General features: G+C 63.8%; 2 protein-coding genes across 7 annotated transcripts in view; one reads left to right on the forward strand and one right to left on the reverse strand.

Moving 5' to 3' along the window:
- The window catches only part of PC (pyruvate carboxylase), a 117,462-nt gene that overhangs the window by 6,905 nt on the left and 96,981 nt on the right, over positions 1-13,576 (reverse strand). For all 6 annotated transcript variants that reach the window (XM_081280937.1, XM_081280938.1, XM_081280939.1 and 3 more), the window contains 8 exons: positions 13,367-13,551; positions 13,095-13,260; positions 12,835-12,980; positions 12,568-12,685; positions 12,132-12,283; positions 11,209-11,327; positions 9,219-9,381; positions 7,303-7,485 (listed from right to left, as the gene is read on the reverse strand). In XM_081280937.1, the coding sequence (XP_081137063.1) occupies positions 7,303-7,485; positions 9,219-9,381; positions 11,209-11,327; positions 12,132-12,283; positions 12,568-12,685; positions 12,835-12,980; positions 13,095-13,260; positions 13,367-13,551 (1,232 nt within the window). The remainder of the gene's footprint in view (positions 1-7,302; positions 7,486-9,218; positions 9,382-11,208; positions 11,328-12,131; positions 12,284-12,567; positions 12,686-12,834; positions 12,981-13,094; positions 13,261-13,366; positions 13,552-13,576) is intronic.
- On the forward strand, positions 618-4,592 carry LRFN4 (leucine rich repeat and fibronectin type III domain containing 4). Its single transcript, XM_081281640.1, has 3 exons — positions 618-1,416; positions 1,862-3,220; positions 3,723-4,592. The coding sequence occupies exons 2-3, from the start codon at positions 1,872-1,874 to the stop codon at positions 4,282-4,284; spliced, it is 1,911 nt and encodes a 636-aa protein (XP_081137766.1). The 5' UTR covers positions 618-1,416; positions 1,862-1,871; the 3' UTR covers positions 4,285-4,592.

Below are 13,576 nucleotides of genomic sequence, written 5' to 3' on the forward strand. Positions count from 1 at the left end.
CCCTCAGTCTAGGAGAGGAAACTGTTTCAGTGGTTAAGTAATTGCCCAAGGCCACACAGCTGGGCCGGGCAGGGCTGGAATTCCAGTCTCTGGTTTCCCAGAGTTCCCGCTACCAGCCTCCCCTCCCCACCATGGAGGGCGGGGATCGGGTCTGTAGGAAGAGAAGGGGGCACCTCGGCAGTGTGAGGACGTCTTGAAGCCTGTGGGAGGGGATGACTCCTCATGCTCCCCAATTGGTCACACCAGTTGTGCGGCGGGCACAAACTAGGACCAGGGTGCTTGACCTGGTTCCAAGACCTCAGCCAGTCCATCCATACCCCAGCTTCCTGCGGCCACCTAGCACCTGAACTTGCCCCAGGACCGCCCTCCCAGGGACACAGCCCGGCGAGAGCAGAGGAGGAGGGCGGGGCTGCGGCGCGGAAAGGACCATTGACGCACAGCTTCAAACAGCGTGCCACCGCCGGCCTGCTGGGAAACGGCGCCGCGCAGACCAATCCGGCCGGAGGCGGAGGCCGGTTGGCTCCGAGCGCCGGGCTAAGCGGGACGGGCGAGCGGGCGGGGCAACGAGAGGGAGGGGCAGGCGGCGGGGCGGGGCGCGGCGCCTGCCCGAGGCCGAGCCCTCGCGGCCCCACCCCGCAGCAACCCTGCCGGGGGCGCCTCCCTAGCCTCCCCAGGGCCCGTGCCTGTTGGGGACCCTCCACGTGACTCGGTGATGCAGAACGGTTATGACCTTCAGCGTGTGTCTGTGAACGCGAGGGTCTCAGCAACAGCGCGGGTTTGCGCCCGGCCCTGCCCGTGGGTGCGGGGAAGTGTGGGTGTGTGGGCATATGTAGGCGTGTTGGGGAGGGTGCCCAGCGACATGTGACAAAGACCCGTTTCTGGGAGACGGTGAAGGGGCCCGCGAGCTGGCGCTTTGTCTGGCTGGTTGCAGAGTGAGGTTCGCGCCGCGGCGGCGGGCGCCCGAGCGGTGCAGGATGCCGGGGCGCAAGGGGGGCCGGGGGCGCGCGCACCAGTGCCGGGGTGAGTGCGCTGCGGCAGCGCCTGGGCCTCGGGCGTGACTGGGCACCACCCGTGGGTGCTGCAGTGGCTGCATGTCCCGGTGACCTCCGGAGTCGGCCCGGGGCCGGGTGGATCCCCGTGCACCCCTCCCCGTCCTCCTTCCACGTGCGTGTCCTCGGCGCGCGCGTCCGCTGGCGCGCACCCGCCTGCCTGTCGCCCCTACCGCCGCCGCGGACCGCGCCGTAAAAGGTGCGGGGAACCGAGTAAGCCGGGGCCGTGGGCCCGAGCGCCATGGGCCGTAAGGCGCGCGGCAGGCGGCCCAGGCCTCGCCCCCCGAGGGAGAGCGGCCTGGAGACGGCCAGGGCCGGCTGGGCCCGTGGGGGTGCCGGCCCGCGCCCCCTGAGCGACTGACACCAGGTGAGGGGGCCGCGGGACGCAGCGCTGGGCCGGGCCGGGCCGGGCCGGGGAGGGACCAGGGGCCACGCCAGGGATCAATCGGGAGCCTTTCCTGGCGCGGAGAGGGATGGCGCGGAGGGAGGAAGGGGCTGGCGATTCCAGGGGACGCCAGGAAAAGGAAGTTCCGGGACCCTCCCTGCTCTCGGCCCACCGCCGCTTCCTGCCTCATGCCTCACCTTGTCCCCAGCGCCAGGACTCCCCCTAACTGCTTGGGAAATGTGACCTCTACTCCGGGGGGCCTGGCCCTGCAGCCCCAGCCTTCCTTCATCCCTGGGGACCCCCTTGAGCTTCTAACCCAATCTTCCCAGGCCAGACTCTGGAAGCTGGCTCTTGGGACTGTGCCCTGGGCACAAGTGGGCACTTGCACCAGCCCCACCTGTGCCTGGGCTGCGGCCCTTCCCTACAGGGCGCTCACCATGGCCCCACCACTACTGCTGCTGCTGCTGGCCAGTGGAGCGGCTGCCTGTCCGCTACCCTGCGTCTGCCAGAACCTATCCGAGTCTCTCAGTACCCTTTGTGCCCATCGAGGCCTGTTGTTTGTGCCACCCAACGTGGACCGGCGCACAGTGGAGCTGCGGCTAGCTGACAACTTCATCCAGGCCCTGGGACCACCTGACTTTCGCAACATGACTGGGCTGGTGGACCTGACGCTGTCTCGGAATGCCATCACCCGCATTGGAGCCCGCGCCTTTGGGGACCTGGAGAGCCTGCGATCCCTACACCTGGACGGCAACAGGCTGGTGGAGTTGGGCAGCGGCAGCCTGCGGGGGCCTGTCAACCTGCAGCACCTCATCCTCAGTGGCAACCAGCTGGGCCGCATCGCGCCAGGGGCCTTCGATGACTTCCTGGACAGCCTGGAGGACCTGGACCTGTCCTACAACAACCTCCGACAGGTGCCCTGGGCCGGCATCGGCGCCATGCCTGCCCTGCACACTCTCAACCTGGACCATAACCTCATCGACGCGCTGCCCCCGGGCGCCTTTGCGCAGCTTGGTCAGCTCTCCCGCCTCGACCTCACCTCCAACCGCCTGGTCACGTTGGCGCCCGACCCGCTCTTCTCCAGGGGGCGAGACGCGGAGGCCTCGCCGGCTCCGCTGGTGCTGAGCTTCAGCGGGAACCCGCTGCACTGCAACTGCGAGCTGCTGTGGCTGCGGCGGCTGGCCCGGCCCGATGACCTGGAGACCTGTGCCTCCCCACCGGGCCTGGCTGGCCGATACTTCTGGGCAGTGCCTGAGGGCGAGTTCTCCTGTGAGCCGCCTCTCATTGCCCGCCACACGCAGCGCCTCTGGGTGCTGGAGGGACAGCGGGCCACGCTGAGGTGCCGGGCCCTTGGTGACCCTGCACCCACCATGCACTGGGTTGGCCCAGACGACCGGCTGGTTGGCAACTCCTCCAGAGCCTGGGCCTTCCCCAACGGAACCCTGGAGATTGGGGTGACAGGTGCTGGGGACGCAGGAGGCTACACTTGTATCGCCACCAACCCTGCTGGTGAGGCCACTGCCCGAGTAGAGCTCCGGGTGCTGGCCTTGCCCCATGGCGGGAACACCAGTGCTGAGGGGGGCCGCCCGGGGCCCTCAGACATTGCTGCCTCTGCTCGAACTGCTGCTGAGGGCGAGGGGACTCTGGAGTCTGAGCCATCTGTGCAAGTGACAGAAGTGACTGCCACCTCAGGGCTGGTGAGCTGGGGCCCTGGGCGGCCAGCTGACCCTGTGTGGATGTTCCAAATCCAGTACAACAGCAGCGAAGACGAGACCCTCATCTATCGGTGAGGATGCACCCTGCCCGTGTCCTCAGCCCCTGCTTGGCCCCCACCCGGCCCTCCCGCCGACCCTGCGCCCTTGGCTTCTGACCCCCAAAGAGCCCAGCATCTGAGGGTGCAGGGCTCAGGTATGGCTGCTTACGTGACAGCTGTATACTGCTGGTGGCCTGGTTTGTGGCTTAGCCGTGGCTGGGTGCATGGCCTGTGCCACACATTATTTTTGCTCCTGCTAGTATCCCCCCCCATCCTCCTCTGCTTGCCTGCGACCTAAGTCAGTCCAGTCACACACCAGTCTGTCCCTTGGCACCGCCTCTTGTCCTGCACGTGCCCGTCCTTGTTTCTTTGCCATCTTGAGGGAACACAGAAGGCCCATGTGGCTCAGGTCCCGGGGAGCTCTCCAGAGCTGGGCAGGGAGTGAGGGCTTTAGGAGCTGTGAGGTTCTGGCTGTGCGAGGTGAGAGCTGGGCTGCGCCTGACCCTGGGGCTCTGACCACCTGTCTTTGTTGCAGGATCGTCCCAGCCTCCAGCCAGCACTTCCTGCTAAAGCACCTGGTGCCGGGTGCTGACTATGACCTCTGCCTGCTGGCCCTGTCACCTGCCACTGGACCCTCCGACCTCACGGCCACCAGGCTACTGGGCTGTGCCCACTTCTCCACACTGCCAGCCACGCCCTTGTGCCATGCCCTGCAGGCCCATGTGCTGGGCGGGACCCTGACTGTGGCTGTGGGGGGTGTTCTGGTGGCTGCCTTACTGGTCTTCACTGTGGCCTTGCTGGTTCGGGGCCGGGGAGCTGGGAACGGCCGCCTCCCCCTCAAGCTCAGCCACGTCCAGTCCCAGACCAATGGAGGTCCCAGCCCTACACCCAAGAGCCACCCACCGAGGAGCCCCCCACCCCGCCCCCAGCGCAGCTGCTCCCTGGACCTGGGAGATACAGGCGGGTGCTACGGGTATGCCAGGCGCCTGGGAGGGGCCTGGGCCCGGAGGAGCCACTCTGTACATGGGGGGCTGCTTGGGGCTGGGTGCCGGGGTGCGGGAGGCAGTGCAGAGCGGCTGGAGGAGAGTGTGGTGTGACAAGAGGGCGGCTGTGCCCTGAGGAATGAGCATCGAGGCCAGGGGCCCAGGGCAGTGGCCACCTGGCCCAGTGAGCAGCACTGCCGGGGACTCTCCCTGGTTTTCATCCTTGGTACCTCAGGCTTCCCATGTACTTGGAGGGACAGGAGCCCTTCCCTTGGTTCTGACCTCCAGACTGGGGTAAAGGGACAGGTCCCTCTGACAGGTGCTCAGAGCCACCAAGGCAGGGGTTGCAGCCACCAAGTGGGCGTCTTGTTTCTATTTATAATAAAATTGTTGGGGACACCTCAGTGCTGGTCTCTGGTCCCATTCTGAGGGAAGGTGGAAGGGAGGGGACGAGGGGCTGGTAGAGGCACAGACCAGGCGGAGGTGACCCTGCAGCCTGAGCCTCCACTGCCCCATTCATCCTCTGGGCCAGTCCAGTGCTGGGCTCTGGTTTCTTCCGACCGGGCCTGGCCTGGCCTACGGGAGCTGGGGGCTCAGGCGAGCAGCCTGAGCTTGTCTGTCAGTACGGAGGGTACCCTTCCCAGCAGGCGTGTGTAGGACAATCCCTGGGGCGTGAAGCCCGAGCACTGGCACTGTCCCAGCAGTGCTAGAAGCCTGGGAGTGGCAGCGGGACTGTGGGTAGCAGCCCGAGGGTGGGTGGAGGGCACAGCCCTTCTGGGAAAAAGAATGGTAACATTCTCCTGAGCACAACTCAGTGAAATACCCCCATAGTCCTGTTGGGGACAGCCATGCCTGCCTTCTCCTGGGCAACTTCTGGACTTATGAAGTGCCACCCTCAAGAGCTGGGAGTCCCACTGGCAGCCGTCACCCAGAGACCTCCAAAAGGTCCTGTCATCCCTCAGGCACCAACGAGATGGCACCCCCAGCCACTCCTCTGAGGTCCCCATGGCTGTGCCCTCAACGTTCCTGGAAAGATGGCCCCAAGCTGCCTGCCTGTGGGGGTGGAGGTGGGGATGTGCTGGATGGTGCTCACACCCCAGAACCCCTTTCTGCTTCCTTTGCTGGGGGTCCCACGGGCCCTGGTATGCTGCTCGGCACAGCTCTGGCAGCACTGACTGGCCTCCGTGTCCTGGGCGCGAGCCCTTCCTAGTGTGCGAGAGCCTGCTGGTGCTCCAGGAGGATGCAGCAGGCGGCCCCGGGGCCATGGCAGGGCCTGGCTGGTGCCAGGCACAGCACAGGGGCTGCACGGGCACACTGGTGCTCCTGATGACAGCCAAGGAGACCGGCATTCCAGGCCAAGCTGGTGGGTATCCATCCTCCCAGGCCCAGGACACGGGCCTGAGGTGGCCAAGGATGATTTAACCCATTACACCCCAGCATGCCGTTTGCCGTGTACTATCCAAACATCAGTCAACAAACGTGCCGTTTATAATCACTTTCTGGCTCAATTTAAATGTTTCGAGGTGTTCTATGTATGGGGCACTGGGACATGATGGGTTAAATGGAAATGAGGTCCTCAGCAAAGTGGGGGGCAAGGAGGGAGGGGGAGCACTGGGCCAGGAGGGAGGGCAGGGGAGACAAAAGCTTAAGGCCAGAAAGCCAGGCTCCTGAAGGCCCAGAATGTGGCAGGGACCAATGGCCTGGGCTAGTGCGGACCTGGGAAAGACACAGGCACCCCAGGAACCAGAACCCCTTACCTTGCTGCCACCCCATGGCCATGGTCCCCAGAGTCCCTTTCTCCACCCTCCTCCAGTGAGGGGAGGAGGTTCCTGGTACTTAGGGGTATAGGACAGAGTAGAGTCCTTGGCCCAGGGGACCTGGGGACTGAGGATGAGGGGTCAGAGGAATGGGGACCAACCACGGCCAGCCACGACAGCAGCAGCAGCGGCACAGAGAGAGCCCGGCCCTCACTCCCACCGCGGTCACAGGAGGCAGGGACTCACGGCCCCTCCCAACAGGGTCAGCAGAGAAAGCCCAGCCCAAACTACTGGGAACGCATCACGACACGCTGCCCTGGGTGTGGGACACGGAGCCCTGATGCAGCCCTGTGGAAGGGAGCGACCCCCGGCGTCTGCCAACACTTCCCTCAGGTGGCCAAGGCAGCCAGCCCAGCCGGCAGGCCCCTGCCATTTTCCAAAAGTCCCTGCCCCCTGGGGCTACCGCCAGGACATGCCATGGGGTCTTGCGGAGAGGTCGGAGGAGTGACCGAGGGGACAGCAGCTGGCCCCGCAGGAGCCCTCAGGAGCCCAGGAGCCAGCCCAGCCACAGTCTGTGGCTGTAGACCATCCTGGGAACCCCCAAAGAGAAGAAAGGGATTCCCACAGAGGCTGAATGCCCAGCCCTGTCCCCGTGCTGATGGCAGCACCCACAGATACGTGGGTAGGTGCTGGCTTCAAGGACAGGACTGCTTCTTGGCTGTGAATTCATCCCTAGCTCTAGACACTAGTAGCAAATAGCCCAACAAGGAGGGAAGGCATTTTGGATCCTTGCTGGCAGACAACCACCCTGGTCAGAGGCAGGTCACGTGCCCCTGCCTGGCCACCAGCCCCGCTGCAGCCATACTCCTTGGCTGTCCCTCAAGCACCCACCATTCTGCAGACTCGGCTGAAATGCAGAGGGCTGGGGGATGGCGGAGGCCTCCCCTCCTCACACAGGGCTGGGCCCTTGCCCAGGAGCTCGTTTTCTAGAAACTCAGAGTTTCCCGGAGGGAAGTTTGTTCAAAACACAGGCTTTGGGGCCTCCACCCAAACCTGTGGGGTGGGGATTTCCACAGGGGGCCGGGAGCATTGAGCACTCACTGCAGGTGGCTCTGGCCTGAGAGCAAGAGGTGGTGTGGAGCAGCCAGAAGGAGCCACCTGATGGGGGCTCTCACACCTGCACCAAAAGGGCCCGAGGGTCTGAGCGCAGCCAGGAGAGTCACCCTGTCACCAGGGCTGAGGGGGCCACAGGCCTCCACAAAGCAAAGGCCAGGGAAAGGCAGGCCGTTCTGTGCCCACCCCAAGCAAGGACACAAGTGACCATAGGACCCTTGGAGGGACAGGCACAAGACAGGAAGGAGCTATAGGCTCTCACCTTCACACCTCGAACGCGGAACTCGGCCAAGGCTCTGCTCATCTTAGTGGCAGCCGTGGGGTGGTCTTTGCCGTGGGCGATGACTTTGACCAGCAGGGAATCATAGTGGGGTGAGATGACAGCCCCTTGGAAGGCAGAGGCATTGTCCAGGCGGATGCCCATGCCCTCTCCACTGCGGAACACCTGTGGCGGGGAAGCAGAGGTCAGCGGCGGGGGCAGGAGCTGCAGTGGGTGGCTCCCTGCATGCGGGGCACCCAGAGCTGAGGTCAAGGGTGCTTCAGGGAACCACAGCTCTGACCTCTCAGTTTTGCAAACCTAGGACTCACCCCTTCTCCGAGTCCCACAGTCACTGCTGCTTCAGAGGAGCTGGGAGGGGACGAACGACGTACCGCAGGACTGTGTGCACAGCCCAGCCACAGGGGCCAGATCCCACCCACCTCCCAGCGCCTGCCTGACCAACCCTCCCGTCTTCTGGATCCCCTCATGTGTCCACATTCATGCCAGGAACAGGTATGGAGCGTCCACCACCAGCAAGAGCAGCAAGTCCCTGCCTGCGTGGGCACCCGGACAGAAAGGGAAAGGCCCAGACCAGTGACAGGGCCGCTGTGGGGCAATGAGAGGAGAAGCGGGGCTCAGGCTTTGTTTGGGCCCGCAGGGTGACAGGGAGACCACCACACAGTCCCTTCCTTCCTGGAGGGGAGGACAGGAGGAAGAGCGGCAGAAAGGAAGCAACGAGGGGACAGAGACACCAAGGAAACACGCCCAACAGGGCAAGACAGGCACAGCCAGCCCCCGTGGCCCAGCCTCCGCAGAAGAGAGCAGGATGGGTCAGGAAGAGGAAGGACACGGTGGAGGGCGAGGGGCCAGGTCAGGCTAGGGGGCTGGGGCTGGCTGACATGTGCACACAGGAGGACAGGCCCTGGGTTCATGTGAGGGAAGGCCGGGAGGCTGGGGGCGGGCTGGGGACACCACAGCACCACCCTTCTGCTCCTGAGGGGCACCGGCCTGTGCTCCATGGAAAGGAACTTAATAAAATATTCAGGGTGGACACAGCCGAGCGCAGGAACCACCAGCTAAAAATACCCTGCGGTGAGCGAGCGGAGCAGCTGGCCCCGCCATAAGGTAGAGGGAGGTGGCTGGAGGTGGGTCCCTGGGCTGCCCCCCTGCAGCTGAGGGCAAAGGAGGCCTGGGGCTCCCGGGAAGCAGGCAGGCAGTTCCCGGGAGGCCACAGCCTCTCCCAGCCTCCGCCACCACCTGTCCTAAAGCCCAGCCTCTGGCTTGTCCCTGCCAGCCCCACCCAGCCCAGGCCCCAGACTCCAGAGCAGATGCTGTCCCCAGGGCCAGGCCAATAAATGGGGAGGTGCTACCAGCAGGGCCAGTGCACAGGACACAGTGGGCCAGGAGCAGGTCAGGCCAGACCCTCGGGGGGAGGGGGGAGGGAAATGGCTCTCGGGGACCCACTGGCTGGGCTTCAGCTCTGTGAGAAGATCCAGGAACCACGGCCCCGGACTCTGCCTCCCGTCCCTCACTGCCACCTCCATCTGCTGACTTCCCTCGATCCCTCTGGGAGGCCCTTAGCTTGGCTCACCCCCGACAGGGTTCCCAGTCATTTGTTCCCATTCCCATTGGGGTTCTGCCCTGCCAGCCACTGCCCGGCTCCAGCGTGAAGGCAGGACAGAGGCCAGTGGCTCTGTCACAGTGGAGCTTTGGACTCTGCCTTCTCCTGGCCCATGCACAGGGGGGCTCCTTCCCAGCATGCCCCCTCCTCCCGGACAGCGCTGGCTCCCACGTGCTCTAGGCCGGGGTCAGGCCAGCCGAGGGAGGATTCTCCTGAACTGCCAGGCCCCGGGCACCTGAGAGGCAGTGAGAATCTTCAATAGGCTGAAACTGGCACCCGCTCCGGAAATGTCACCTACCTCGATGCGGCCAGTGTCGGGCTGGAAGCTGCGCGCAGGGTCCTCGGTTGTGACCCGGCACTGGATGGCACAGCCATTGATGCGGATGTTCTCCTGCCGCAAGCCCAGGTCAGGCAGGCTCCTGCCCTCGGCCACGTGGATCTGGGCGTGGACCAGGTCCACACTGCAGGTGGGGAACACCAAGAGAGAAGGGGAGCATAAGGCAGGGCGGGGCCAGGGCACCGAAGCAAGAGGCGAGGCCCACACACTCTTCCCACCTGAGCGGGCAGCTGCTCCAGCCCCTGGCCTTACAGCTCGGCGCCATGACTGCAGTCTCAGCTAAAGAGTGGCAGCCAGAGGGGCCTCGGGAACACAGGGTCCCCCTCTCCCCACTCCACTGGTCCTGCGCTCTACCTTCCTCTTCCCCAGTCACCATCTCCCGCCTCCTGCCCTTGACGCTCAGATCAGAAGCCTCAGGAGGCCCCATTCCTGGAGCCATAGGTGCTACTTTGGGTGGGTGAGTGGGGGACAGTCTGCAAAATGGGAACCAGGGCAGTTGAGGCCTGATGGGTAGACACTGTGTTCCCAGGCCTGCACCCCCACTGGGCTTGTGCCCAAGGCCCCTCCAGAAGATTTTGGGGTGCAAAGCTCTCTGTATTGCACGGCTTTAGGAGCTGAAGCTGACTGAGTACATGCTCCCAAGGACAGTAGCAAATCCAAGTGGAACAGCCGTTTAAAAACTCTCAAGGTTTTAAATTTATTGTCACTGAGGCTTGTGGTAAGGACAGCCTGGAAACTACGCTGGCCGACTTTGCCTGTGTGGGGAGTTGCCTGCTGCACCACTGGAGCAGTGACAGAGATCACCATGAGCTTCAACAGCCGCGCGGGAGCAGCCCGTGCTCATCCCATGCTGGAGCCACATTCCCATTGGAGGAGGAGATCAAGGGTCAGAGAGGCTGCCACTAACCCAAGCTCCACACAGGACCAGGGGAGCCTCAGCTCCAGTCTGTCTGGCACAGAACCCTTGCTACATAGTAAACAAAGCTTTTCATCCTTGACAGAGCTCCAGGCTGGCTCAGGATGACAGCTCTCGGCAGCAGGATGAGGAAGACCCGGGGCCAGGACACAGCTGGAGCACCGACCTTGCCTCTAACTCTGGTCTCCCAGGCATCTGGGGGCCTCTCTGGGCAAAGGTACCCCTTTCTCAGGTGCAGCAGGGGCTGGGGAAGGAACTGAAGTCAGAAATGTTCCAAGGTGAGGTGGGCTGGCCCAAAGCCAAGGTCTAGGACTTAGTGGCTCATCAAACGCATCTCGAAACAATGAAACATCTCGAAACAGCCATTTTAACTGTTGTTTATAGAACAGCAAATAATCCAAGCTGTGGGACAGCAGAGCCAGACTACCCAGAGAGCCAGAAGGCACCAGGCGGCTTTTCCTGATCAGCTGATCCTGATAAACACAGATCTTGCCTCCCCAGGGACACAACACAGATCTGGGCAAAATGCTACAGGTACACCCTGACCACAGGAGCCAAACACACCCTCACCACCTAGGACAGCAGGACTCAACGACCACAGGCCAGAATCTCAACCTCCTTGAGCCTCGGCTTCCTCGGCTGAAAGACAGGGCCTTGGGCTCCCTCCTCACAAGGCAGCCCCGAGGGTTCCATGAGGTGTCCAGCACCACCCCTGGCCGTGAGCATCCTGATTTTGAGGGGAGGGCCTCTGACTCATTTGTATTTGCTCCTTTGTATTAATTTTTGCAATCACAATGTAATGCTTTTTTAAAGTATTTTTTAGTTGTTGATGGACCTTTATTTTATTTATTCCTGTGTGGTGCTGAGAATGGAACCCAGTCCTCACACACGCCAGGCAGGCGCACTTCCGCTGTGCCGAGCCCCGCCCACAGCCTAATCCTTTTATAAGAACTCAAGTCCCTGGGTCCCCCGCTGCTGACCACCAAAGTGGAAAGCGGGAGTCCCTCCCTGCTCCGCGCCCTGTCCCCAGCTCACTCGGTGATCTCCTCGGTGACCGTGTGCTCCACCTGCAGGCGGGAGTTGACCTCGATAAAGTAGTGCTTGCCGTGTCTGTCCACGAGGAATTCCACGGTGCCCGCGTTCTCGTAGCCCACCTGTGGGGGTGGCAGGTGGGTGGCTAGGTGGACAGGCAGGGGGAGGGTGCGCCCTAGAGTGGCGTGGGGCTGGGGCCTGCCCTCTGGCTCGCCCAAGAATACAACAACCTGCAGGGACCCTGTCCGAGAGACAGATGGCCATCCCTGAGGACTCCTCCGGGCTCCAGAGCTGGCATGGTACAGGTCAGCAGAGCCCTGCCCGCCCCAGACAGGGCGCCCTTGCTCTCACTGGCTGCCACCTCGGCTGATGGCTCCACTCCTGTCCCTTCACACCTGGAGACCTGGGCTTCCCAGAACCCACTTCCCAGTGTCACCAGCCTGGTCACCATCTCAAGAGATGTCAGTCGAGAGGCACCCCAGATGATGCTCCTGCCTCAGACTGAGCCTGCTCGTCCTTCTTCTGGTCCTGCTAGGACCACAGCAGACTCCACAGGCCCCGGCCTGCTGGGGTCAGTAGCATAAACCAATCGACCAGGGCACAGTTGAGGTGACTCCTCCCCAAGGCCACTGATTCCGGCACTCTGCCCAGCTGACCTAGCCACGGCCTCCTGATTGCTATGGCTGGAGCCTCGCAGCACAGTGAGGCTCTGCCTCCATTCTGGTGAAGGTGACAGCGATGCTGTCTGGGCCCGGGCTGCCTAGGAGTTTGAGGTGGCTGGAACCTGGGACGATGAACACACCTGGGGCTGAGGCCCAGGAACACGGGAAGACAGGACCCCTGCCACACAGCTACCGGCCCAGGCTCAGGGCCAGTACAGACCTGCAGGCTGCCCACAGGGGACCTCCAGCGCCCCAAGGCCTCACCTGCTTGGCAAGTTTGACAGAGTCGCTGGTGAGCCGCGACCGGAGCTGGGGGTCCAGGTGGGCAGCAGGGGCGATCTCCACCACCTTCTGGTGCCGCCGCTGGATGGAGCAGTCTCGCTCATACAGGTGCAGGACGTTCCCATACTGGTCCCCTGGGGGCAGGACACCGGCTCAGCCTTTCTGAAACCAGACACCCCCTGGCTCTCCCAGCGCCCCGCAGGGCTGTGGCTGGCAAGGGCCCACGGCGATGGGGAGGCAGCCAGGCGGGGAGCCAGCCCCAAGAACCCCTCTGCTGAGCTGGGTCCCTGCAGGCCTCCCGGAGCGAACCACAGACAGGGACCTGTCCAAAAGGCTGGCCATCGCCAACCAGGAAGAGGCTTCTGGGATCCCGCCTGGTGAGGCCGCTGGGGCGGAGGCTCGGGCCCTCTCCACTCACCCAAGATCTGCACCTCAATGTGGCGTGGCTTCTCGATGAACTTCTCCACAAACAGCGCTCCGTTCCCAAAGGCTGCCAGGGCCTCGGAGTAGGCCCGGGTGTAATTCTCCTCCAGCTCCTGGGAGGGCGGGCGGGCCAGCAGGCGTTGGCTTTCCCCAGGCCCCTCCATGTCACCTGCATCGAGCTCCGCCCACAACATGTCACCTTCCGCCCACTCCCAGAGATGAGGCCACCTGCTGCCCGCTCCCTGCCTCCAGCCTCACTCACCTCGTAGCTGTGCACGACCCTCATGCCACGGCCTCCGCCCCCATAGGCGGCCTTGAAGATGATGGGGAAGCCGTAGGTGTTGGAGAACTCATGGGCCTCATGCAGGGACGTGATGGGGGCGTCAGTGCCTGGGACCACAGGGACACCTGTTGGGGGACAGGTGTGAGTGGCCTCTCTGAAGAGCTGGAATCCGGGCCCATCACCAGGGAAACACATGCTCCTGCCACCCTCCCTGCCAGCCCCTTGTGAGGAGCTGTCACCTGCGGCGATAGCAATGGCCCGGGCCTCCACCTTATCTCCCATCTTGCGGACCACCTCTGGGCTGGGCCCAATGAACCGGACCCCAGCATCCTGACAGGCTTGGGCGAAGTCCGCCCGCTCGGAGAGGAAGCCGTAACCCGGGTGCACTGCGTCCACGTTGTTCTCCTGCAGGTGGGTGACGAAGGCAGGTCTCCCGCCCGCAGGGCCTTGGCCAACCTCCCACCTCTGCCTCCCCCACTTGGTGCCCACCCCCAGCCTGCTGGCTGCTCACCTTGGCCACCTTGATGATGTCGGGGATGTGCAGGTAGGCCTGCACGGGGGCCAGGCCGCGGCCAATGAGGTAGGCTTCGTCAGCCTTCTGCCGATGCATCTGGCCTGTGTCCTGCTCGGAGTAGACGGCCACTGTGCGGATGCCCAGCTCCGTGCAGGCCCGGAACACGCGGATGGCGATCTCGCCTGGAGGCAACGAAGGAAGATCACA

The sequence above is a fragment of the Spermophilus citellus genome (assembly GCF_964194105.1).
Source record: "Spermophilus citellus genome assembly, chromosome: 2".
Classification (NCBI taxonomy): Eukaryota; Metazoa; Chordata; class Mammalia; order Rodentia; family Sciuridae; genus Spermophilus; species Spermophilus citellus.

Bases quoted from the DNA above. Each gene is read 5' to 3' on its own strand.
- LRFN4 (XM_081281640.1), top strand. From the start codon at position 1,872: ATGGCCCCACCACTACTGCTGCTGCTGCTGGCCAGTGGAGCGGCTGCC. The intron at 3,221-3,722 runs GTGAGGATGCAC...TCTTTGTTGCAG, and splicing joins GACGAGACCCTCATCTATCG to GATCGTCCCAGCCTCCAGCC.